Source organism: Mustela nivalis (genome assembly GCF_964662115.1).
Source record: "Mustela nivalis genome assembly, chromosome: 5".
NCBI lineage: Eukaryota > Metazoa > Chordata > Mammalia > Carnivora > Mustelidae > Mustela > Mustela nivalis.
In genome coordinates this window covers 57238990-57265609 of record NC_139024.1, presented here as the reverse complement: position 1 = coordinate 57265609, position 26620 = coordinate 57238990, and the positions used below count along the sequence as shown (strand labels likewise).

The window sequence follows — 26620 nt, the reverse complement described above, 5'->3', positions numbered from 1 at the left end:
AGCTGACGGATCTGGAAGGTCTTCTCAGGCTTGATGAGCTATAAAATGAGGACAAATGATTCAGCCACAAAATCGCCATGGATCAAAGACTGCTTTTTCGTTACGATGAACGTGGTCCGAGTTTTCAGTAGTACTTGTGGTTGGATAAACATATGAACACATTTGGTGTTTTCCTCTGCTGGTCCTTCAGAATTCTCAAGAAAAAAACTCCCTCCTTCAGCTCATTCCTTCAAACCCGAGAGGAGCAGAGGAGGAATGTCTCCCCCTTCCAAGCTACATGACATGTGGAAATGCATGCTAAGAAAAGCCCTGGGTTGCTTTGGATTGTAAATGTTTGGAGCCACCTGGCTTCACTTTCCCCACAGCCCCTGCCCCTCCTGCTCATCAGCCCAGGCCTCTGCACCACTTGTCAACTCACCTGTTCATGATTAAGCTGATCCTCCTCCTCCCGTCTTTTCTGTTGACTTGAAATGCCCTGACCCTTCCTCTGCAAAGGTCTATAACCCTTTCTTCCTCCCAGACACTGTTAAAAATTTACTTCTTTTGGAAACATTTACAAGCTAAAACCACCTGCCTCCAATTTTTCCAGAACTTTATTACTGCCTGTAACGACCGTTTCTCACCTACGCACCATATGCTTGCCTTTGTGTGATAGATAATGTCAGCAGCTCCCTCCTCCACTGTGAATGGCTCAGGTCAGGGGTCGTCTCATTGTGTGTAACCCCCCCACCCCAGCATAAGGTCTTAATGCAGAGGGTGTGCTGTCACTGCTTTGTGACTGTTCATTGATTTATTTGGCTCCATGATTGTGCAGGAGATAAGACCATGTAAAGAGACTTGGTTCCCACACTCAGAGGAACCTACATTCACAGATAGCATTACACACGGACACATGCTTTGAGTAGATTCCTCTTGCCCTCAGAATGGAATGGTCTTTGCCATGAAGAACAAGGCAAGCTTCCTTGAGTAGGAAGCACTTAAGCCAGGCGTTAAAAGTCACAAGGGATTTAGGCACATGGCTATTAACCAGGGGTGAGGAGACAGGGACTTCTGTACAGAAGCATCAAATGTGTGGATGGAATTCAGGGAACGTAATGGAGTCTGAATGGAGTAGGTTATGAGCTATTTGTCCGGTATTCAGAAATGTCCTTAAAATCAATTTAGATCCACTTGGAAGGTCATTTTTTCCCCATGAAACCTTTTCTCATTCTTTTCATGTTGTTGTTGTTGCTCCTCAGGCTCTCAAAATGTTGCATTTAAGTTTGTGTTTGTTTTTTATGGAGTGGGGTGCTGTAGCACCACTTTCTGTTTTGTGGGAGTTAGGAGATAGTCCCCAATGCAAAGGCATGCTTCAAAGATTTTATTTATTTATTTAACAGGCATAGATCAGAAGCAGGGAGAGAGGCAGGCAGAGTGGAGGAAGCAGGCTCCCTGCTGAGCAGAGAGCCTGATGTGGGGCTCAATGCCAGGACCCTGGGATCATGACATGAGCCGAAGGCAGAGGCTTTAACCTACTGAGCCACCCAGGTGCCCCCAAATGTATGCTTTAGACAATCTCTAAGGCAGAAGGAAGGACTCAGTGAATAGGGACAAGTACATGGTTCAGGTAAAAGAACATGAGGGCTAAGCTGACGGGTGGTGGTCACAGGGGAGAAGAGGGTATAGATTTGTAAGGAGGAAGTACTGATAACTGGGGGGGGGGGCGGATTTGCTAGTGGACAACTGGCAGAGGGTTAAAGAAGGACAGTGTTAGCACATTTCAGGATTTGCAGACTCCTGGCCCATAGAAAGTGATAAGACCATTGCTGGATTGCAACATAATAAGACCTTTATTTGGAATATATTAAGGTGAAGGTCCCTGAAACGGAGTAGGCGAGTTCTGTTTGGGAACAGAACAGCAGGGATGTGGGTCAGGTTTCAGGCAGAAGATGTGCATGAGAAAACAGAATTGGGAGCCATCCAGCGAGAAGGGAGGCCTGAAGTATTGACAGTGGGAGGATCAGGTTTACAGAGGGAAGGGGTATAGATGCAAGGCCTTGAGCTTATTTCTGAGGTGTCTGGGGAAGAGGAGATAGGAGAGGTGCTCAAAAGGAATGGTCAAACAGTTCAAGAACCTAGGAGTTACAGAAGCCCAAGGTCAGGTGCCAAACTGTGGTTTTGCAGAACGGGAGAATAATGAACCACTTCCATTCGATCCCCTGTGCCTCATATGTGGGATTAAAGAAAAAGCCTGAACGTTGGTTAGAAAATGATTCTGCTGTTTGTTTCATTTGCCACATGACTGAGCTGTCATTTGTCTCCCTTTGAAAAGAGAGAATCATAATTTTCTGTGATTTAAATGTAGTCAGTATTTTAAAGGAACCTAAACGTGACACTTTGCAGGAAAGGCGAAGTGTCAAAGTAAATCACTAAAAACTAAAGACATGAGTGTCTGTAGGACGTGACAAATTACTGTCACAGCCACAGAGTGTATCACAGAGGAGGCTGTTCTAGAAGAAATGCAAGGGCAGCGTGATCCAGGAAATGGTCTTTGTGGAATTTGGTCTGTTGTCACTTTCTCCCATGTGTGAATACAATAGCAGTGCTGAGTTGCTGGCATAATTAGTGTTGGAATTCAGAAAACTTAGAGCATTTTGGCAGTATTTGAATATGTTTCTTTGTGTCTGTGTGGAATTATAGTTCTGTTGCCACCATCATGAAGCACTTTTCTTTGTCAGGCACTGTGAGGGATGAGTTTGAATTTTCCTCCTGCCCTCTGGAAGTTTGTAATTGAAAACAGCGTACAGTGCCAAGAAGTAGGGTACAAATGATATTGAAGATTCCAGATGGTTCTTAATTTTTTTTTCTGATACAGTCTCTCACTCCTGTGAAGCTTACATGAGTTATTTTTGCAATTAGCTCAAATTTTACCAATGATGACTTTGACATCAGAAGGAAAGGGATTGACCTGTTATCCAGACTTGTGTTTTCTATTTGTCTCTCTTTTTTAAATAAAGTCTTATGTGTTGAGTTGTCCTGGAAATAATTTTATTCTGTATAATTTTAAATCAGTTCTTTCTCATTGTAGGTAACTTGAAAAAAAAAATCATTCTATGGTATTTAAGCAGCAAGAGTGGACACATTTCATGAATGTCTTTAAAAAATTCAAAACTAGTGCTTATTCAGTGGTTAAAAATAGGTAAATACAAAGGAAGCTATTCATTCATTTTATTTAACTGTCAAAATATGTCATTATATTTTTTGAGGAGATAGTTTTACATGAGACAAGGAGGAAATAGTTGGTTATATTAAAATAAAAAGTTCCCCTGAGTTTATTTCTTTTAATGTTAAAAAGTTAAATATGGTGGGGCATCTGGGTGGCTCAGTCGGTTGAGTGTCTGACTCTTGATTTTGGCTCAGGTCATGATCTCAGGGTTCTGGGATCCAGCCCCAAGTGTGTGATCAGTGGGGGGTCTGCTTGAGGATTCTCTCTCTTCCTCTCCCCTGCTTGTGTTCTCCCTCTCTCTCTCTAAAATAAAAAATAAACACATCTCTTTTTTAAAGTTAAATAGGGAGATAGGGAAAGCATTTTATGAAGCAGGAATTTCAATGAGCAGACCTTAAATTCATACAGGTTCTATAATTTTCCAAACCCCTATCTTTTAGATAAGGGTTTATAAGAGTCATTTCTATACTCAATAAATGTATAGACACATGGTAATTTGATAATCTACTGGTGCCCTGTTTTCAATTAGCTAATGAATGACTCAAAATTGATTAAAAAGAAAGATTATGTGAGGGGTTTTTTGTTGTTGTTGTTGTTTTGTCTCAACTCTTTCTCCTAGCCCTTGAGGATCTCCCCTAGTGCAACACATGCCTGTCCCTGAGAGCCAAGTGTCTGCCTCACCGTAACCAGTGCCACCCCTGTGCAAGCCACGGACCATCCGTACTGCCTTTGTCATTTCTGAGAACCCTGTAGACTTCTGGAATTCTTGTCTTTTTCCAAGTTCCAAGCAACTTTCTTCCTGGAATTTTTTTCCTAGCTTTACATGGTCTCTTGTGTCTTCTAGTCTTTAAGGCCCATTTCAAATCCCACCTGCCCAGGAAACCCTTTCTAGACTCCTTCAACTCCCCTGTGGTTATAGCTCTTTCAGAAATCTATTTATTCTTATTGCATTTTCACTCCTTTTAGTAAAGTTATCAGTATGCTCACCCTCCTCCTCTGACTGGTTGTCTTTGAGAGCAGGGGTCCCAGATTATCCTTCTGTGCCCACCCTGCTCTAACATCTAGCATAGGCCAGTCGCACCATAGACGTTCTGACTATGAAGCATAAAAGCGGGAGCAGATACATGAAGGCCCGTGCCTGTACTGTGGACCTCTGCAAATCCCACGTAGCTAAAATGGCCTCTGTGCCAAAGCATCATGGGAAGCAAACCACGTTAGGGCCAGATTGGGAGGGCATTCTAGATCAGGTTTGTTCAGCAGGCAGTAGAGAACTACTTTTTCTTCGACAGAACCCATTTTTTCAACTGCACATTTTCAGTGAATTTTGTATGTCCTGATATACATGTTGAGAAACAGAATGATTGGTTTGGCTGAGGTGTAAAGGGAGGAGGAGGTGAGCAGGCTGTTTTCAGGAGTTAGAAGAGCGGTGCTGTATTTTAGATGTTCTACTATGTGGACTAGATTTATTTATGCCTTCCTATATTTAAAAGCAGAAAGAGCCTGAAGAGAGGAAAGCTTGAAAAGGAAAGTAGGAAGAACTGATAGCCCAAAGAGCAAAAAAATGGGATCAGATTGGAAAGTAACAGAGTTTAGATTCAAAATCACAAAAATAAAGAGATTATGGATAAGCGTTTAGACATGTAAGAATGGAAATGCTATTTATTTCTTTAAACATTGAAATTTGCTGGAAAGGATAGATTCTTAAGCTGGAGAACCAAGCCAAATTCTTTTAAGATGAGAAATGATTTTGTTTCAGCGTTGTTATGTAATCTAATGACTGTGTGTTTTCCTTTCTCTTACCTGATTAGTGGATCTCTTAGAACTGAACACAACAAATGAAGTTTTCAAGCAGCATAAACTGAACCAAAATGATCAGCTGCTTAGTGTTCCAGATGTCATCAACTGTCTGACGACAACCTACGACGGCCTTGAACAAATGCACAAGGATCTAGTCAACGTTCCACTCTGTGTGGATATGTGTCTCAACTGGTTGCTCAATGTATATGACACGTAAGTTTGCCTTGTTTCTCCTTAAAATATAGTCATTGAATGAAATGTACTGGTAAGGCCAAATGTCTAAATTTTGAAATGAGTTTTTTAAGAAGTACTTTCAAAGTACTTTATCTCATGGACAAATAGCTTATAACCTACTCCATTCAGACTTCGTTACGTTCCCTGAATTCCGTCCACACCTTTGCTGCTTATATACAGAAGTCCCTTTCTCCTCACCCCTGTTTAATTGCTGAAAGGAAGGACTGTCCAAAATTTGAACTCTCTACCAACAATATAACAAAAAGGAATAGCTACCTATTATTTCAAGATAATGCTTCAGTTTATAAATGCTGTCAGATTTATAGTGTCACATTGGCTAGGGGAAGCCCAATATAAAGAAGTCTTATTTCCTCCTCTCTTCTTTTGAAAGACAAAGTTTTATTTTTGTTGTTAGGAGTTATAGTCATTGACTGGCTCGTACTAACCACACTGCAATTTTTGTATGACAACTTAAGAGCAATTTGAAAGGCAATTAAAGGGATTTCATTTGTCTTTCGGTATTAGCTTTATTTATTATAATGGTAGTATTGTGTATATGTGGTGTTTTAAATAATTTATGCTATAGGACACTGTAATATCTGTAATTTAATTAGATGCACACTGTCACGTGAAGAGCTCTCTCAACTTCCAGCATAACTCATTTGCCATTAATTTGGCTGTTTTGAATATGACAATGCATTTGTGAAATAATCAATTCTAGAAAGACCTGCTGTGGGCTGACATTTCCAAAACATTAGGAATTATTCATTCTTTTGGTAGGGGGTTAAAGTATGCAAAGATGAAATAAGAAAATGAGAACTGTTGATTTTTCTCTCAGAACCTTAAAGTTATTTTCCGTTAATTAGCTGCATGAAAATTTGTATTTGTCATTGCTTTATTTGATTTAGAGAGGAAGAAGATAGATGATAGTTTATTAATGTACATGTGTTTAGGAGTGGATTGATTTCGCATAAGACATAAATGGTGACAACAATAGCTTTAGGAGTGCTTTAATTAAAATTTTGTTTCTTTTGATTAGAAAAATTTGTTTTCTTTCAATAGTCACAAATATCACAACAGAACTTTTCTTTTAAATAATTAAATAGCCATTATATGCTTGAGGACTCTTAAGAAACTCACTAAAAAACAAGTGGCACGGACATCAGTAATAATAATGAATGTGGGGGCGCCTGGGTGGTTCAGTGGGTTAAGCCGCTGCCTTCGGCTCAGGTCATGATCTCAGGGTCCTGGGATCGAGTCCCACATTGGGCTCTCTGCTCAGCAGGGAGCCTGCTTCCCTCCCTCTCTCTCTGCCTGCCTCTCTGCCTACTTGCGATCTCTGTCAAATAAATAAATAAAATCTTTAAAAAAAAATAATGAATGTGGGATTTACAATATCCCTCTGTAGCATCTTTTAATAAATTTCATTTTGTTCTTTTTTATCCTTCTAGGGTAAAATATGACTGTTAGCATCAATTCACTATTTAGTTGATCTTCAATTTTTTAAACCCCCAAAAGAGACATTTTCCATGTAGTAAATTCACCAAAATATCTGGTCAGTTGTGTATTTTAACTACAAAGCCTATAACTTAATTTGAGAACCCAAAAAGAATGCCGAATTCCTAGAATACTTAGCTGAAAACTTTGATAAGCACCACAGGAGTATGGTAGAGACACATATTTTGAGTAATAATTTCAGGAAGAACTGGAGAGGGGTTAAATCAGCCTCCTCTCATTCTAATACACTACATTAGTTTGCTAGGGCTGCCATAACAGAGTACCACAATCTAGGTAGTTTAAAAAACAGAAATTTATTTTCTTACAGTTCTGGACACTAGAAGTCTCAGATCAACATGTCGACAGGGTTGGTTTCTTCTGAGGCCTCTCTCCTTGGCTTATAGGTGTCTGTCTTCTCCCTGTGTCTTCACATGGTCTTTCTTCTGTGTGTTTGTGTCCTAATCTTATAAAAACATCAGTCCTTTTGGATTGGTGCCCACCCTATGGCCTCATTTTATGTTAATTACCTCTCTAAAGACCCAATCTTCAAACACAGTCACATTCTGAAGTACTAAGTGGTTAAAACTTCAACACATGAATTTTAGCAAGATATAACTCATAACATGTAACACCTACATCTGCTGTTTTCACTGGGCAGCCGAAGGGAATAGTGCCACTTCGTTGTGAAGGAAGCAGAATGTGAAATGTTGTGATTCATATTCTAGGGAATCAAATGTTGGCATATTTCCACTTTCCATCATCAAATGTGAACACATGGGAAATGCTACACTAAGGTACTGTTTCTTATTTAGAAAAAGAGTTTCTTGAAATTTTCCATTTTAAAGGAATAAAAGCTTTCAGGATTTATTTCCCTTCCATGCCAAAGAAATACAGTGAAGACCATGCTGGGTCAGAATGGTGTAAACCTTCAGTCTAGTTTTCTGTCTGAGAGAGGAATTTCATGAATTAACCTCAAAAAACACAGTTAATCATACAATGGCAGTCTCAGATGGCCAGAGTTCATTGCCCAAATTTCTCTAACAACTATAATTTATCCACTAATGTGAACAAGACTTATTAACTCTTTTTAAGTTTTTAGTTTTCTTTAAGAATATGATGGAACTATAAGCTACATGATCCAATGTGCTAGAACGTATTTGGACCCTAAGAAGTCTCTGAACCTTGGAAATGAGAACCATGATCTGACCTTTCCATTCATTCAGCTATTTTGATATTTGCTCATTAACCATATATTTCTGACTGCCTTACTTTATGTAATGTTACAGCCAAAGCGGGTATTTTCAGCTCTTGAAGTATATTCAAGCAGCTCTTGAATTAATGAGTGATTCACACATGTGAGATCATAGAATTCTAGAAGGAAAAGGACTTTGAGGACCTTCCATTGTCCATTCTTCCCTCTTCATTTTACTCTTTGTTTTACTGATCAATTAATTGACCCAGGGAGATAAAAGAATTTATCCATAGCCACCTATTGCATATTAGTGGTAGATAGGGAACTAATACCCAGGTTTTTTGATAATCACTTGTTTATTTCTACCATATTGCCATATCTAAGAAAAAGAGTACTTTATGTTATATTAAATTTACTATTTATTTTCAAGTTTGAACATGTATCCAGTTCTTAATATTTGGGGTTTTTTAAAAAAAAATCTATTTTCTTCTGTTATGAATGATGAGAATCCAAATTTTTGGTTCTGGTTGCTTTGTACCTTGGCAGCCACTCAACTTTTGGCATCTCAATTTCTCATCTGAAAAATTGAGATAAAAATATCTGCTCTGCTTACCATACATAAGATATTTGTGAAGGGCAAATGAGCTAATATATGTAGAAAGAACTTTCTAAACTGTAAAGATAAAATTTATTCCATTTATGAGTTCACAGCCTCACTCAGTCTTCATCTTTCCAGGTTAAAAAGTCTTAACTTCACGATCTTCCTTCTAAATTTAATAGAAATAAAAAATGTTTAAATCATGATTTAAAGCAATAGTCTGGGACACTTGATTTAAATATTTTTGTCCCTCCAGAAAATATTAACCTCATTTGCTGCAGTGTTAAGTCATTTTTCCACTGTGCCAAGATGGATATAATTTTATAAGATACATATCTTTCCAGTTAAACTAATTTCAGGAGTTACTTATGAAGACTACCAGGGAACCAAATACTTAAATATTGGATTATATCACTCACTAATAAATTTCTTTACGTCCCTCTTCTTTTTCAAATCCAGATATCTTATTTAACATTAAAGTCCTATCATCCGGTCCCAGATGATATAACTTGGACAACTTTATCAACTGTTTAGCCTTGATGCAAGCCTTTCCTGCACCTGAATGCATTGTGTCTCTGATGTTCCCACTCCTGCTTCTGTCCCCCTGCCTAGGCTTTTCCTGTGATAATCTACATTCTCCTAGGGACAGTCCAGCCATGTCATACCTTCAGTGTCTGATTTGAGTCTTATCTTCTCTATCAAACGTTATGAGACTAATAACTACTCAGACTAATTGTCCGTCAGAAATAACAAGTCAGCCACAACTTTTTTGTACTTATTTCCATGCACAAAGGATGCTTTCCTATTTTCTTGTGTATTTCCCACTGTTTTCTTGTCTCTCTTCTCTAGCTGTATGTGACCCTATCATGGGTGGGAATTATGTCTTAAACTTTTCTGCTGGGCCTCATGGTACACAGAACAACACTGAGATCACAGGAAATCTTCATAACTATTAAATGACGTGTTGAATGGATGACTGACATTTTCAGTAGCCTTCCTGATGACGTTCCTTTCTTGTGTCGTCACTGTAGTCTGGAGGTCGTCCTCTAATACATAGCATTTTGATTTTTATTCTCTTAAGGGATTCCTTTGTCCTTGGCCACATTCATGTACTGGTGTACTCACCAGCCTTTTTCCTCTGCAGATCTATTGTCTGATTATCCAGAGAATAAAATTTCCAAATTTTTGGAGGGAAGAAAACAGATGTAGTATATTTTGAAGTGTTAATTAGGAAACACCTAAAAAAAAATGTGAACTGGAAACACAGTTTATAATATGGCTCTGTTTAAGGTTAATTTGGAAGTATTTCTATAATGGCAAGAAACTGGAATGAGTATGTTAACTTGGATTTCTGCTTATAATGGCTATATCTGTTTGAAAATTTAAGTATTAGTTATTTCATAGGTCACTTCTGAATGCTGTACACATGCCTATGAAGGGTTTAGTAAGTTTATTGGATATGATTTAATATAGGTTATAATAAACTGTAGACTATTGAGGAACTGTTTTGAAAATATATTTCACTGATCTCTCAGCATGTTTTTCTTTTTTACTTATACTTTACATGTCATGGTTTATACACAGAAACTTATGCGAGTATTTATAATTTGAGAATAGACGGTATCAATTAGTATTCATAGTAGGAATATCAATAAGAACAAGATTTAAACACAGTTTGACAATAAGACCACCTAAAATTAAAATTAAATGATATAAATATTTATCTGTTTTTTAGATAGCATGAATTACTAAATTGTATATAATGATAAAGTTACATAGACATTTAGTTAATAGGTATTGAGTATACTTTACTTGTGTATTAAAAACATAGCTTGAGAAAAATTAATGTTAAAAACCTAAACTGAAAGCAAATCCTGAATATGAAATAATAAAGATGATAAAGACTTTTTTTCTGGATTGTGTGTTATTCCATAGCAAGGATCATGTTACCAATTTTTGTCATTTCTGCATTTCCCATTCTTCAGCCCCAGGCTCTGTTATATTGGTATATTTCGTAGGCAACTCAGAAACTCTTTGATAAATGATAAGAATAAGGACAACTCTATGCTTTTAAAGTTAAAAATTTTCTTCTAGTCAACTTACGGTTTCTCATTGGCATAGTACAAAGCTATTTCCTAGTGTTGATTAATTAATACATTTTGTATTTAATTATAATTTGAGACTTCTCCAAATAGGGATGTCATACCTGTCTTTTTAAGATCACCGACCATTATAATTACAGTAGTAATTTTAAAAAACTGAATTGACAGAGACTAAAATCAATGAAGACAACAAGTTTTTAAATATCTAGCAAGTTATTAGCCCTTGGTATACTTGATTTTCTAGTTTTTGTACATTTGATTTTATTATACATTTCTTGCTCTATTAAGCAACGTACATGTTATATATTAGCTATACATTTTAAATCTTGCATTTGTAATCATTAACAGGTTTTAATTCATACTGTTTCTAAAAATATCTTTTTAGCTTTGTAATTATCATTTTACTTTCACTTTTACTTGTTCTTCCTAGTTCCTGTGCTCCATGTAAGTGACTTTGGGCTATATACTCTGGGTCAAGCATGCTGTTAAACCATGTCATGAAATTATGGTATGAGTTTAAAATTAATTTTTAAAAGGGAATAGAAAAGTTGCCTCTTTAAGATGCAATAATTTTCTAATAGTTTACCTGAAGAAAATAGGTATTCAGAGATCATTAGTGTCCTGTATACAGCTTTAAATGCATCTAACACATTGGGATTCTTATAATTACAGGGGTCGAACTGGAAAAATAAGAGTGCAGAGTCTGAAGATTGGATTGATGTCTCTCTCCAAAGGTCTCTTAGAAGAAAAATACAGATGTATGTAAGACCTTTCCTGTACAGTAGTGTTTTTTAGTAATAATAATAATAACAATTGATTGGAGGCTTCTTTTATATGATTTGCTTGTAATAACAGTTTCCATTCTTTTTGACCCTTACTACACATGTCTCAGGCTAGACAAAGGGTGTCAGTGAGAAGTGACACGGATTTGTGTGAAATGAGGTAGGGTGCTTGTTGGAGTGAAAACCAACTGCACTTGTATCTCATTTGAGTCTTAGAAGAATCACCTCAGAACGTAGGCATTGCGACTTCTGTTTTCCAGCTGAAAAAAATGAATTCTGAGATGGATTAAAAATCTAGTCAGTGGCTTGCAGACACAATAAATTATGAGGGTAGACTTAGATCATAGATTGTTCTGAATGTAAAGCCAAAGTTTCTATCTCTCTGTACTTCCAGTGCTTGAAAAAAAAATTAAGATGGACTAAAACCTTCGTACTACTCTTTATGCTAGAACCTTGTGTACTTTTTTTTTTTTTTTAAGATTTTATTTATTTATTTGATAGACCGGGATCACAAGCAGGCAGGGAAGCAGACAGAGAGGAGGAAGCAGGGTCCCCGCTGAGCGAAGAGCCCGACGTGGGGCTCGATCCCAGGACGCTGGGATCATGACCTGAGCTGAAGGCAGAGGCTTTAACCCACTGAGCCACCCAGGCGCCACTACCTTGTATACTTCTAAATACCAAAACAAAAACGAAAACAAAAACAACCCCCCCCCAAAAAAAAGCTAGATGGGGCTAGAACTCTGACAGACATTGGCAAATAATTATATTTTATCAAGTGAGAACATTTAAAAATTTGTTTCTATTCACCAAATAAATCTGTGGTATCCTTTTAGCTGTCAGTTAATGAGGAGCAGGCGTGTTGGCATTTTGAAAGGGATGGGCTCTGGAGCCAAGGCTACCTGTCTTCAAGTCTCAGCTTTGCTACTTAGTGGCTGAGGGACTGACTTTGTGCTGTTACCTGATCCCATGGAAGACTGCCAGCTAAGAGGGGATATGACTCCCATTTCACATTTCAGAGAGCTGAAATGGAATGGATTTCCTTCAACTGAAGAATGACACTAACAGTCCTTGCTTTGAAAACAAATAGAGATAATACAGGAAAAGTACCTAGAAATCACAGCTCTTCAACCAAGGGTAACCCTCGCTGGTGTGGCTCCAAACTCTTAACTATTGGAAAGTTTTTCTGACTTAATTTTGTCCATAAAGTGTGGGTGACTTGATCTGCCATGCATATCCCTGATGATTCTTCACTGAATCTATTCATACATTCTGGAGGGATATTTCATGGAAGTTGAGGTAACCCAAAATAAGATGATGTTTGATCACGGGTCCTATAAACTAGGTTAAGTTTAGCATCTTCCGTGAACATATACATGTTTTTTTCAAAACCTTTTGTTTTCTGGGATGTCTGTGAGGTGATTTGCCTGTGAATTTCAGGTCTAGATTGTGATGGCTTGTTTTTCTTAAATGGTTTGACAAGGATGTCAGTAAAAAGAGATGTGGGATTTGTGTGGAAAAAAAAGCTGATTGTGGTAAGATCAGGAGGTGAGGTACCTTGATGGAGTCAGAACCTAGTAAATCATGCAGGGGGAAAAAAAAAAGTTTTGCAGAAGGCTTTTGTTAGGTGGTCCTTTATTTATCCAAAACTTTAATCATCTTCAGCATTGTAATTGTTGAAAGATAATCCTTTCCAAAGCGAAAAAGGTTGTTTTTTTATAATGTGTGGGGGAGGAAAATGTTAATGAAAACATCACTGTAGCACTATAAGAAAAGGACTTTTTAAAAAATTATTCATAGTTCGGGGTTTTTGTGTGCTCCTGGAAGAATTAAGGGTTCCTTAAAAGTAACAATTATTTCACGGTGCTCATCATTCTCTGAAACAAATGTGAATTCAATCTCAAGGTTTATCATGAATCTTAAAATGTAAGCATGATCTGCTTTCCTAGATCAATGATTCCTCCTCCCCTCCCTTTCTTTACAAGCTGATTATCAGAGAGTAACCTGAGACCAAAAGAAAGAGTTACAACACAGTGACTGTAGATATAGAGCAAAAACCAGATTCTACACAATACAGTATATAAAGATTTCTTTTATCTGTACACATACCTTCCAACGTATTTCTGAAATGTATAATCTTTCAGATGAGGAACATTATTTCAGCGTTCTGATACACACCCATCATACAGTGGAAATTCTTTCTACAAATGTCATCAAATTTAGTCCTCTGAATTGTTTCACATTAAACTTTCAGGTTTAGAAAGTAATGGCAAAGAAAGTAGAGGCCCTGCAATAAAAATTTCTGATATTTACCTTAATGCATGAAGTATGCCATTTTAGTACTTAGTTAAATAAGACATCTCTTGGGTTAAAATCTTTAAATCTTTCCTGCAAATGTTGCGACTCTGGAAATGTTCTGGGGTTTGGTTTTATTTCTTATTGTGAGGTCCTCAGCAACTCTGATTTTAGTTTTGATTTCCCCAGTGATATCAGAACACTTCCTCATTATTATTTCCTTTGTTAGATAATACTGAAGACAATTTGCTCTCCAAACTCAGTGTCAGAAGTGGCATTCTGGGTCAGCTGGTACCATCTGCACATTGATTTTGCAATGGCTAATGTCCGTGTCTTCACCCTGGGGACATCTCTCTCACTCTTCGTGCCTTCTTGAGAATATCCCTCGATTAGGTTCTAACAACCCCTGGACCTTCTTGCCTATAGCCGAATGGCTTTCTTCCTCATTGACAAAGATCCTTCAGAATGGCCGTTTGCCTTTCTTCTGTGCCGATTTGTTAGAACTTGAGTTTTACATTGTGACCTGTCCCTACCTCCTGATAGACCTTTTTGTTTCTGACTATTATATGAAAATATGAACTTCTATCAGAATCTGGAAGTATGTCAAAGTGTTAAAGAATATTTTCTTTTGTGTTTTGCATGTAGTTTTACCTTAACTGTGGATTAGTAGTATAGTTGGCTTCCTCAAAAGAGGAAAGTTTGGCATGATTGATGCCACTGAAATGTGTACTTTTCTATGTAAAGCATTATTACCTAGGAGGTCACTTCCTAGGAATGGGTTTAGAATGAGCATCCTAAGAGTCCTGGATAAATATTCTGTGCCTTCGATAGTGTTATTTTTAACAAAGGGAAGAGGGGTAGGGACATGAGCAAAATGAGTGAAGGGGAGAGGGGAGATGCAGGTTTCTGGTTATGGAATAAGTAAATCAGTAATACAAGGTTCAGCAGAGCCTATATAGTCAGTCATATTGTAACAGCATTGTATGATGACAGATGGTTAACTATACTTGTGGTAAGCATAGCACAATGTATAGAAATGTTGAATCACTATGCCGTACACCTGCAACTAATGTAACATTGTATCAACTGTACTCACATTTTTTAAAAGGGAAGAAAAAAAAGAAAAAGAAACAAATGGAACTCTAACCAAATCCAAGTGAACAAATGATCGTGAAAATTAAATTTATCTAACTTGGATTTGCTTCTTCTATGTATGCTTATAGTTAAAGTTACATTTTGTTATAATTACTATGTCACTATCACTGAGCTTGGTTCAGTTGTTTGAAAATTCACTCTTGGCACTATTAGATGTAGCATTATTTTCCTTAAAAAGAAACCAAAATGAGGGGTGCCTGGGTGGCTCAGTGGGTTAAGCCTCTGCCTTTGGCTTGGGTCGTGATCCCAGGGTCCTGGGATCGAGCAACACATTGGGCTGTCTGCTCAGCGGGGAGCCTGCTTCCCTCTCTCTCTCTGCCTGCCTCTGTGCCCACTTGTGATCTCTCTCTGTCAAATAAATAAATAAAATCTTGACAAAAACCCCAAAATTATAAACTTTGATCTGATATCCATTAACCAGATATTGTTTGAAAATGGTTTTCAAGATCAAATAAATATTTACTCCCCTTTGTTCTGTTCTTATAAAACTTCACATGAAAAGCATTGAAAATTTGTGTGATTTTTAAAATTTATTAGAACTTGGAAATTCCTTTCCAAAAAGTATTCATTTCTATAAGAAACTGGATTATTTTGACATGAAATTTCTCCCTAGATAACTAATGTGATTCATGTCCACATGATTTTTTTTTTTTTTTTTGGTCTACATCATTCAACTGGCAAAACCAAGGGTATGGTTTACATAAAAGCATAGTCTCAGCAGATGGAAATTAACCTTGTGGTTCTCCTCCTTGTAGATCTCTTTAAGGAAGTGGCAGGGCCCACAGAAATGTGTGACCAGAGGCAGCTTGGCCTGTTGCTTCATGACGCCATCCAGATTCCCCGGCAGCTGGGGGAAGTAGCAGCGTTCGGGGGCAGTAATATCGAACCCAGTGTTCGCAGCTGCTTCCAACAGGTAAACGTGAAGGATCGCTGACTTGTAAAATGTGTCAGGAGGAGTGTGGAGGATGTTCCGAGAATTGGAACGGGGAACCAAATGGTAGGAGACATTGGGTACTATTCCAGTACATTTTTGTTTTATTTCTTCAAGCAAATTTGGCTCAAGGAACGGCAGCCTCCTCCAGGAGACTTACTACTTGTCAGTGGGTAAAACCCCACATCTTATTTATGTTTTTAATTCTGTTATGTTAGTCACCATACAGTGCATCATTAGTTTTTGATGTAATGTTCCATGATTCGTTGTTTGTGTATAACACTCAGTGCTCCATGCAATCCGTACCCTCCTTAATATCCATCACTGGGCTCCCCCATCCCCTTGCCCCCCTCCCCTCCAAAACCATCAGTTTGTTTCCCGAGTCCACAGTCTCTCATGAAAACCCCACATCACTGAAATGCGCTTTTACGTTGCTGTGGTTTGGCCACCTTTGCTGTCTACTTTCCAGCTGCAGTTTGCCTTCCTTTACTCCTGCCCCAGCCCCTTTGGGCATGTGCCCTCTGTTTAGAATAGTCTTTCTCCTACCCTTTACCCACAAGCTCTATTCTCATTGCCGATCCTTATTCTTTCTTTTGATCTTTGCTTAAATCTCACCATTCTCTGGAAATCCTTCTCTGAGCCCTTCGGGTGAGGTTGTGTGCTCCCACTGTCTGTCTTCTCCTGAAGCTCCTCTGTCTTCCTATGATGCTCATGAAAGTGGAACAACATATGGAGTCACCTAATTGATTCATTAGTGTTGTTTCTTCTGTACAAACCCCAAAACTCTTTTTAATGCTTGCTGTATATAAAAGCGTTCCAGAAAAGTTACTGCTGGCGTTACATGTTATGCATAAAGGAAAAGGCTACAGATATTTTGCCAGAGCATTTTCAGTGATTTATTATTGCTGAGGAAAAAAAAATGCTCATGCCATCTCTTTAAGGAGAATTGATGTTATGAGTTATTACATTTTGTAATGGCCCTTTTACGTGTTTTAGAGATACAAAAAAAAAAATACCAAATGAGCATTCTAAATATGATTCTCCCATGTACTGGCTCATAGGGTGACCTTGACAAAAGTGGGAGAAGGATGTTGTTACAAATTTAACTTTGCACATGTGAAAATTAGTCAGTATTAGGTTCTAAAGAGAGACTAAGATATTTAATGCAATTAATCACAATAAATTTGGAAATGTTGCCAAGTATACTCACAGTAATTTGTTCCCAGTGTGATGTTATAACAGGTGGAGCAGGACACAGAAGTAACAGTTTTTATTTAGCAACTATCATAACCTTCAAGTTTGGGAAGTTACCAGTGAGTCTTCACTTTCTCAAATTTATACTGTCTTAGGTGAATGAGTTTTATAGGCTTAAAATATTTATGTGAGAATAGTACCTAGAATCATATGGTTTGGGGTTTTGTTTTTGTTTTTGTTTTTAATCTGAGTCTATTATGGTATTGGATTTTTTTTCTTCTTCCTATAGGATAATTTCTGCTTTTTCTAATTTTAAATTCTAAAATTTTCTCTCCATGAAGAACCTTAAATATTTTGTGATTTTAACTCACCTGGAAAGAGTTCTAGAACTTTCACTTTGTAGAGATTTTCAGAAGATTATAAAGCAACACCTGCTGCAATTTAAATGAAGAGCTTTTCTTCACTTTGAATACATGTGTTTCTTTACCAGAATAACAATAAGCCAGAGATAAGTGTGAAAGAGTTTATAGACTGGATGCGTCTGGAGCCACAGTCCATGGTTTGGCTGCCTGTTTTACATCGAGTGGCAGCGGCCGAGACTGCAAAGCATCAGGCTAAATGTAACATCTGTAAGGAATGTCCCATTGTTGGGTTCAGGTGAGATGATCTGTTGCCAGTGGTGGCAGAAGACTGTTTTCTGTTCTGTTGTTTCAATTTCAGCATATATCCATCATCCCTTCCCCCTGATTCCCACTGGGGGGTTGTGTCCCCCATAAATGGGATGCTTAGCATGTTCCATCTATCTGAAAATGACATTCCTTCTCCATGAAGCTTATTTTATTACTACTATCGTTATTTATACCACTCTGCTCCAGAAGCAGAGATTTTTCTGAATTTCTATTTACATAGATCCCAGAAATGTTCATGCATGATAATTGACTCATTATACATATATGGCTCTGATGGAATTGGGTGATGTTGCAAGGCCTCTGGGGTCAAACTTAGTAAGCATAAAGTGACATTTAATTAGTGAGAAGTAACCTGATCACTTTGTGCTACTTCTGCCCAAGATTGTTGTTAAGTTGATTAACCCTGCTGTTCCCCTCACTAGAGGAAGCTTTATATCAGGGAATTTTGAAATTCATTTCTTATTGGTGGTGTAATTCCTTCTTAAAAATTTGATGTGTCAAACTAATAAACATGACTCTACTTCCTGGCCATTTGCATTCACTTTCACACATTACAGAAAATCTTTTGATGTGGATATTTGTCTTCTCACAATATTGTAATCGATGGGAGCATGCTTTAGAGACTTGAACTCCAATTTTTTTTTTTTACACTTGGAGGTGGGTTCATTAATTTCCTTTGTGAAATCCAAGATTCTCTTGGCCCTCATTTGGAGCTAAGATACTAAGAAAATTCCACATTTTGTGGCCAAGCCTACCTTTTATTTCCATCATGATTTGGATGAATGGCATTCCTTACCACAAATGAATGATTTGGACTAAATAATAGGCATGCAAGCTAATCCATTTTCTTTTCTTCTCTCTAGGTATAGAAGCCTAAAGCATTTTAACTATGATGTCTGCCAGAGTTGCTTTTTTTCGGGTCGAACAGCAAAAGGTCACAAATTACATTACCCAATGGTGGAATATTGTATACCTGTGAGTGCTGGGCCACTTCTTGTTTGTTTGCTTGCTTGCTTTTATTTGTTTGTTTGGGAGGGAGGGAACAGAGAGAGAGGGAGAATTTTAAGCAGGCTCCATGCCCAGTGGGGAGCCTGACTCCGGGGCTCGATCTCATGACCCTGAGAACATGACCTGAGCCAAAATCAAGAGTTGGATGCTTAACCAACTGAGCCACCAAGGCACCCTTCTTGTTTATTTTTTAAATGGCATATAGCTTTTGAATTAACGAAAGTCAAATTTATTCAGTATATTTAGAGAAATTATTTTTTATTATTTTATTATTTTACTATTTTTACAGAAAAAATCACTTTTAGATGGCTTAACTAGATTTTTTGGTGTGTTTTTGTTTTCTTTTAAACAAATGCATCTATGTTGAATTCATTAACATTATACTTTTTTCAGAAAAATTTATGGATTGCATTTTGTTTACTTCTGTGTTTTGATTTTAAACTTATCTTTCTTAGTAGCAAACTCTCTCTAGGAGCTCATACTGGCCTGCTTTGAAAATGATACTATGTGTGAGAAATCATATCCCTTTTAGACACATTTAAAATATATTTTCAAAATTAAATATATTTAATAGCAAAAAAGTAGAAAACAGAGAAAGTAAAAAATTCATAATTCTAGCTCCTGAATCCAATTAAAATAAATCACATCTCTGATTTTGTTCAGATTAGATTTATTCTTATATTTATGCTATTTTGATCCTGCTCTAATCACTGAACATGAGGTATAGAAAATGCTCTCCCCATTATCACACCTTGTAATTTTTCTAGTTACAGAATATTTAATTGAGTGAATTAAATTTATCTTGCCACTCCCTCAAATTTATCTGGATACTTACATTTATTTTAAATTTTCTGGTATTATAAACAACACTCATCTTTGTGAAAATAGGTCTTTCTCCATCCTGCATAAATTACATTTCTGTGGAATAAAACACTGGAAGTAAATGACCTTGGTCAATGAATCTGAGTATTTTTATGGCCCAAATCTTCAGGTCAACTTATTTCCAAAAGATGTTTATACCACTTTACATTATTACCACATTTGACTAATACCCCCATTTTATTATAGCTTCACTGCATTGGATACTCATTCTTGTTGTTCCTTTGATTTAAAGCTATTTTTTCTGAAGTTATCTTCATTTGCTGTCAAGAGCTATTTTTAGCTCCTTCCAAATAGTGAACCAAAATTTATTCATAGAGCTGTACATTTTCTTTAGGTTTAGGCAATTGAGTGAATTTTTGGATTGACGGAAAAACAGCAATTTTTATAAGACATATACATATAAATCTCACAATCTTGGTTGTCTTAACTAAATAGGTACCCCATATACTGAAAGAGGAAATCTCTAGAAAATGCTAAGGAATTATGATAAATGTAGTGTGTCTGTAGTGCATAATAAATTTAATGAGGAAAAAATCCTCCAAGAAAATTTATGAAGCACCACTTATTACTCTGATTAACATATTTATTCACTCAACAAATATATATTGAGCACTTACCTTGTGTTAGACACTGTTCTCAGCTCTAATTCATCAGTGTACTACCAAGATAGACAAGATTACTGTCCCTCCTGCTACTTTTCATTTAGGAGGAGGGAATGTGTGACAAGGAACAAGGAAACAAATAAATGAGATCATTACAGATTATAGTAGGTGCCTTTTAGAAATAAATGGGTAACGAGATAGAAGATTAGAGGAAGAACTTTCGATAAAGAAATCAGGGAAAAATCGGCTAGAGAAGTTAACATTTGAGTTGAGATTGAAGGATGAGAAAGAAGCAGGTGTGTGAAGAACTAGTAGAAACATATTTCAGAGAAGAAAGAGTAGACACAGAAGTCTAGAGATGGGGAAGAGGTTGGTGTGGTTGGAGCACAGAAAAAAATGAAGCCTGTTCCACAAGGAGAGGGCAGTAGGTAGCACCAGCTCTGTCATTTGAAGTACCCAGAGTATCGTGAAGAGGTGGGACCCCTTGTTCGAAATGTCTTATAACTTCTAAGATGACAACAGCAGTGCATTAAGCCAAACTTAGGGAGCTTGTGAGTGTGGGATCCCTGCAGCTGCACAGGTCTCATATCCATGCAGATGGGAAAGAAAGAGGTGGGAATGGTAGGGGAACAGAAGGAAATGGGTGAATTTCTCTGTCCACAAAAGGGAGAGTGATAGGAGATGAGGGAAGAGAAAGGCAGTATCAGATTGTGCAAAATGCTGCTGGCCATTATAAGGAACTGGGGAGAAGTATAGTGTTAATATTTGCATGAGTAGAAGTAGGCATTTAGGGGAGGAGGAGTCAAGATGGCAGATAAGTAGCAGGCTGAGACTTAAAAGCATCCAGCTTGGCAAAGAAGTAGTCAAACTATCACTCTTTGCAGATCATAGGATACTCTATGTGGAAAACCTAAAAGACTCCACTCCAAAACTGCTAGAACTTGTATAGGAATTCAGTAAAGTGTCAGGATATAAAATCAATGCACAGAAATCAGTTGCATTTCTCTACACCACCAACAAGACAGAAGAAGAGAAATTGAGGAGTCAATCCCATTTATAATTGCACCCAAAACTATAAGATACCTAGGAATAAACCTAACCAAAGAGGCTAAGAATCTATACCCAGAAAACTATAAAGTACTCATGAAAGAAATTGAGGAAGACACAAAGAAATGGAAAAGTGTTCCCTGCTCCTGGATTAGAAGAATAAATATTGGGAAAACGTCTATGCTACCTAAAGCAATCTACACATTTAATGAAATTCCTATCAAAATACCATCCATTTTTTCAAAGAAATGGAACAAATAATTCTAAAATTTATATGGAACCAGAAAAGACCTCGAATAGCCAAAGGAATATTGAAAAAGAAAGCCAAAGTTTGTGGCATCACAATTCCGGACTTCAAGCTCTATTACAAAGCTGTCATCATCAAGACAGCATGGTACTGGCACAAAACCAGACACATAGATCAATGGAACAGAATAGAGAGCCCAGAAATAGACCCTCATCTCTATGGTCAACTAATCTTCGACAAAGCAGGAAAGAATGTCCAATGGTAAAAAGACAGCCTCTTCAATACATGGTGTTGGGAAAATTGGACAGCCACATGCAGAAAAATGAAATTGGACCATTTCCTTACACCACACATGAAAATAGACTCAAAATGGATGAAGGACCTCAATGTGCGAAAGGAATCCATCAAAATCCTTGAGGAGAACACAGGCAGCAACCTCTTTGACCTCAGCCGCAGCAACATCTTCCTAGGAACATCGCCAAAGGCAACAGAAGCAAGGGCAAAAATGAACTATTGGGATTTCATCAAGATCAAAAGCTTTTTTGCACAGCAAAGAAACAGTCAACAAAACCAAAAGACAACTGACAGAATGGGAGAAGATATTTGCAAACGACATATCAGATAAAGGGTAGTGTCCAGAATCTATAAAGAACTTAGCAAACTCAACACCCAAAGAACAAATAATCCAATCAAGAAATGGGCAGAGGACATGAACAGACATTTCTGCAAAGAAGACATCCAGATGGCCAACAGACACATGAAAAAGTGCTCCATATCACTCGGCATCAGGGAAATACAAATCAAAACCACAATGAGATATCACCTCACACCAGTCAGAATGGCTAAAATTAACAAGTCAGGAAATGACAGATGCTGGCGAGGATGCGGAGAAAGGGGAACCCTCCTACAATGCTGGTGGGAATGCAAGCTGGTGCAACCACTCTGGAAAACAACATGGAGGTTCCTCAAAATGTTGAAAATAGAACTGCCCTATGACCTAGCAATTGCACTACTGGGTATTTACCCTAAAGATACAAACGTAGTGATCCGAAGGGGCACGTGCCCCCGAATGTTTATAGCAGCAATGACTACAATAGCCAAACTATGGAAAGAACCTAGATGTCCATCAACAGATGAATGGATCACGAAGATGTGGTATATATACACAATGGAATACTATGCAGCCATCAAAAGAAATGAAATCTTGCCATTTGCGATGACGTGGATGGAACTAGAGGGTATCATGCTTAGCAAAATAAGTCAATCAGAGAAAGAACTATCATATGATCTCCCTGATATGAGGAAGTGGAGATGCAACATGGGGAGGTTAAGGGGGTAGGAGAAGAATAAATGAAACAAGATGGGATTGGGAGGGAGACAAACCATAAAACAAAACAAACTGAGGGTTGCTGGGGGGAGGGGGTTTGAGAGAAGGGGGTTGGGTTATGGACATTGGGGAGGGTATGAGCTAAGGTGAGAGCTGTGAAGTGTGTAAGCCTGGCGATTCATAGACCTGTACCCCTGGGGATAAGAATATATTACATGTTTATAAAAAATAAAAATAAAAAAAAAGAAGTAGGCATTTAGGAAACTGATTATAAAAATGTCACAAAATGGGAAAAATGACAAACTAAATATATTTTAAAGATTTCATACATGAATGAAAATGATGACATGTTTAAAGATGTATAAAATTACTATTTGTCTTGGTCTTAAATACAATTCCTAATGATTTTGCAAAATACCCCATAATTTGAAATCCGCATCTCTTCAACAATAGTCATTGAGCATTTGGGAATGCTTGCAAGTCACTGATACACCGATGCATTTCACTGATGCATAAAAACTTTCATTTTTAAAATGACATCTGCAGGTTACCCAAAGCTCTTCTTGTTATGTAGATTTTTGTGAACTCGTTGTCATGCCCGAGATCATGACTTCTCTTTTGGAAGGGATGGCTTCCTTTTCATAGATGTGTTTTGCGGGGGGTCCATTGCCCCTTTCTGGAATTTATATAGTGGTCTTAATTAACAACCTCCTCATAAACCATCTTAGGATGGGTTATTTTCTGCATTTGATCCCACAGCTTTTAATGAAGTAACTAGAAATATATGTAAATTAAATTTTTGAACAGTATACTCGAATTGAACAGTAATGAATTAATACATTAATGGTTGTCCAATTTTCTTTCTTTTCATCTGCATTCTTTGGATCTTTGCTCTCCTCTTTACACTTCTTCTGTCTTTAACCTAACATTCCCTAAACTCATTTGATGTCTGCCTTGGAAAAGGAACTCGAACATGAATTTTTCAATGCAAAGATAATAAGCACCACTTGCATTTAAATGGATCAAACTTTTCCGTGCAGATCTTGATGTTGGCATTTCTCATAGAGCATCTCCATTTGTGGTGGAGCTGGTGCTCTAGTTATATTACTGATTTCATTTCTTTCCCCTTCAAGTTCCTTCTTCCTGAATCTGAATCTTTCTATAGTTAAAGGTTTTCTGAAGTCTTATTTAAAACCCTCAAAGCTCCAGAAATATTTCTTCAAACATATCATCTGGCTATGACAATGTTTGTCTTCAGATGTAAGCGGACTAATGGTGTGTGAATTCTCTATTATAAATTATAAAGACATTTTATGAAATTGACAGTCAAACACTTATATACAGAAGTGAAGTAGAATTCTTCTTCTCTCGAAAATGACTTTTTTAAACTCATATTTTCTTCCACCATTCTATAATCCAACTTTGTACATTTAAGGAGTTTAAGGACAATGATTAGGCTCAGTAAGAGTTCATCTAAACAGCAGCATGACATAGATTACATTATATCTCTGTCTCTACTCTCTCTCTCTCCATCCCTCCAAGTCCCATTTCTGCACAAAACCAGCTCAGTGTATGTGTGTGTAAAATTTACAGTGTGTGTAACATTTCCCCAACGTCCTCCAGCTTCCCCTCCCAGGATGCCTCATCCTGCGCGCTCTACCTGTAGCCTCTGTTTCACCAATTAGTACTCGACTGTGTAATATCTTCTGTTGTTGTCCGTGTGTTTTCCTCCTCCACTCTCTTTTTCACTCCTTTTTTCTTACTACGCTTAGTTAAAGCTGGCTCATAAAAGCTAAATGAGTTCATATCTGACATTATAAATACTAATTATAGAATATTAAAGCTGGAAAGATCTAAGAAATCATCTAATTCATTCTCATTTTAAAGAGAAAACTAAATCTTAGAAAAAGGTGATTTGTTCAAAGTTGGTGGCCTGGATTAAGTGATTCTGCTCCCTTAGGGAATTATACATAATTTGGCACATTAACAAACTGTGTCCTGTATGCTTGCTGGAGTGTTATGTTTGTTGGGTATCCAATTACATAGGCATTTTGCTGGGGATTAGAGTTACAGTGAAAATATAAAGAAGGAAAGCAAAGTCCTCTATGTAGAGAAATGTAAGACTATGTACTTTTTTTAAATGACTAAGTTTATGGATCAAGATAATAGTCAGCAACAAATCAGACAACAACAAATCTTGTTACCTGTGCCCTGCATGTTTGAATTCAGTTTATTATTTATTTTAAAAATACTGACATTTTAAATTAAAGATGTGAAGATTTTCATTTTCTTTTTTTTTTTTGGAATAAAAGTTTGTGATCATTTAATTTCACAATGAAAATGATCCTAATTTTATCTTTATGAAACTGTGTCTATATTCTCTGCTGCAAATAACCAAAATTTAATTCACATTAGACACATTTTTGTATGTTGTTATATAAAAAGGATATTCCCTTTAAGAAAAAAAAGCTCCTTTTTTTAATGTTCAATTAGTGGACATATCTCATCAGTTTCAGATGTAGGATTTAGTAATTCATCAGTTGTGTAGAAGATAGCCCTTTAAACTCAAGAGAAAGGATGGTGAGTTTCATATATGATTTATAAGAGTTTATGCCATTGCTGCTAGTGAGAGAGAGCTAAATAGGGTTAAATATTAGGGAGAATGGAAACTGTTTGGAATTGCTACTGGGGGCAAGTGTGAGTCGACAAGAGATGAATAAATTGATCGCTACATTGCAACAGGAGTGCAGCTGAGGTTAATTGGCAAAGATTTTCACTGACTGCCTCATTGCTCAGTCACTGTGGAATTAAGAGACGGTAGATAGAGTTGAAGGCCAAGGGAATGAATGATACAAAGGTGTTAATGATACTGGGACTGCTTTGGGCTGTCCCCATACTGAAAAAAATCCCTAAAGGGGTTGAAGGGCTAGTGATTAAGATCATGAGGGTAAGAAAAGGTTTGTTCATATTAAAGAAGTAAGGGCAAGGCTCAGGACTTCTTTTCCAGGTTAGAAATTTGGGACCAAATAATGTTATGAGTGCTGACGTGGTTGGAGGTTTGGACGTACCCCATTATGTGGCTAATGTGGAACATAAAAGGTTTGTTTTTTTGTTTTTGTCTTTGTTTTAATTTTATTGTATTTTTTCAGTGTTCCAACTATGAAAGGTTTTGAAGTGAGGTGGCACTTAGAAGACCATCAGTATGTCTCTAGAAGGTGACAGGTTGTAGCTGCTTCTGGCCATGTATGGTCAAAGGGGAATGGATGGGCACATTAGTTTTAGTTGCTGAGAAGGCTGAGGCTAAGAGCAAAACGCTGTAAACCTCCTTTATTGTTGGCCTTTGTGGGGGAGAGATTATACCGCCCATCATGGAGAAGATGATAGGGGAGACGTGTTATCCCAGGAGCATCAGGATTTGCTGAAGGAGAAGGGTTCAAGTTGCAGATATGAACAAGATGTAGTAGAGTGTGTTTATGAGTCAAAGAACCCAGAGTCCACCAAGTTGAGGGAAGGAAGGTAACTAAGCAGAGGCTATGTGCACCTGGTCAGGGACAGTGGTCCAGAACAGAAAAGGAGAAATGGGGACAAGAATAGGGCACATGCTTGTTCACAAATACAGGCAGAAGGAACCAAAGTATGAGCCAGGATAAGAAGGTGGTTTGAGAGACGTGTTAGCTCAGGGAGAAGAGAGGGGATGTTTGCAAAATTCTATTGCTAGAAAAGTCAGCAATGTCAGCTATTCCCAGCATTCAAAGTGGTGGGGTAGAATCATAACCAAATTCTCTGCTTATGTGCAAGGTTTGGATAGGACTAGTTTGTACTGATAGTTTCATGGAGAT

General features: G+C 37.4%; 1 protein-coding gene across 6 annotated transcripts in view; it reads left to right on the top strand.

Annotated features, from left to right (window-relative positions):
- UTRN (utrophin) overlaps window positions 1–26620 on the top strand; it is a 507070-nt gene that overhangs the window by 440134 nt on the left and 40316 nt on the right. For all 6 annotated transcript variants that reach the window (XM_082730779.1, XM_082730780.1, XM_082730777.1 and 3 more), the window contains 5 exons: window positions 5014–5215; window positions 11298–11383; window positions 15610–15767; window positions 17470–17636; window positions 18532–18643. In XM_082730779.1, coding sequence (XP_082586905.1) covers window positions 5014–5215; window positions 11298–11383; window positions 15610–15767; window positions 17470–17636; window positions 18532–18643 — 725 coding nt within the window. The remainder of the gene's footprint in view (window positions 1–5013; window positions 5216–11297; window positions 11384–15609; window positions 15768–17469; window positions 17637–18531; window positions 18644–26620) is intronic.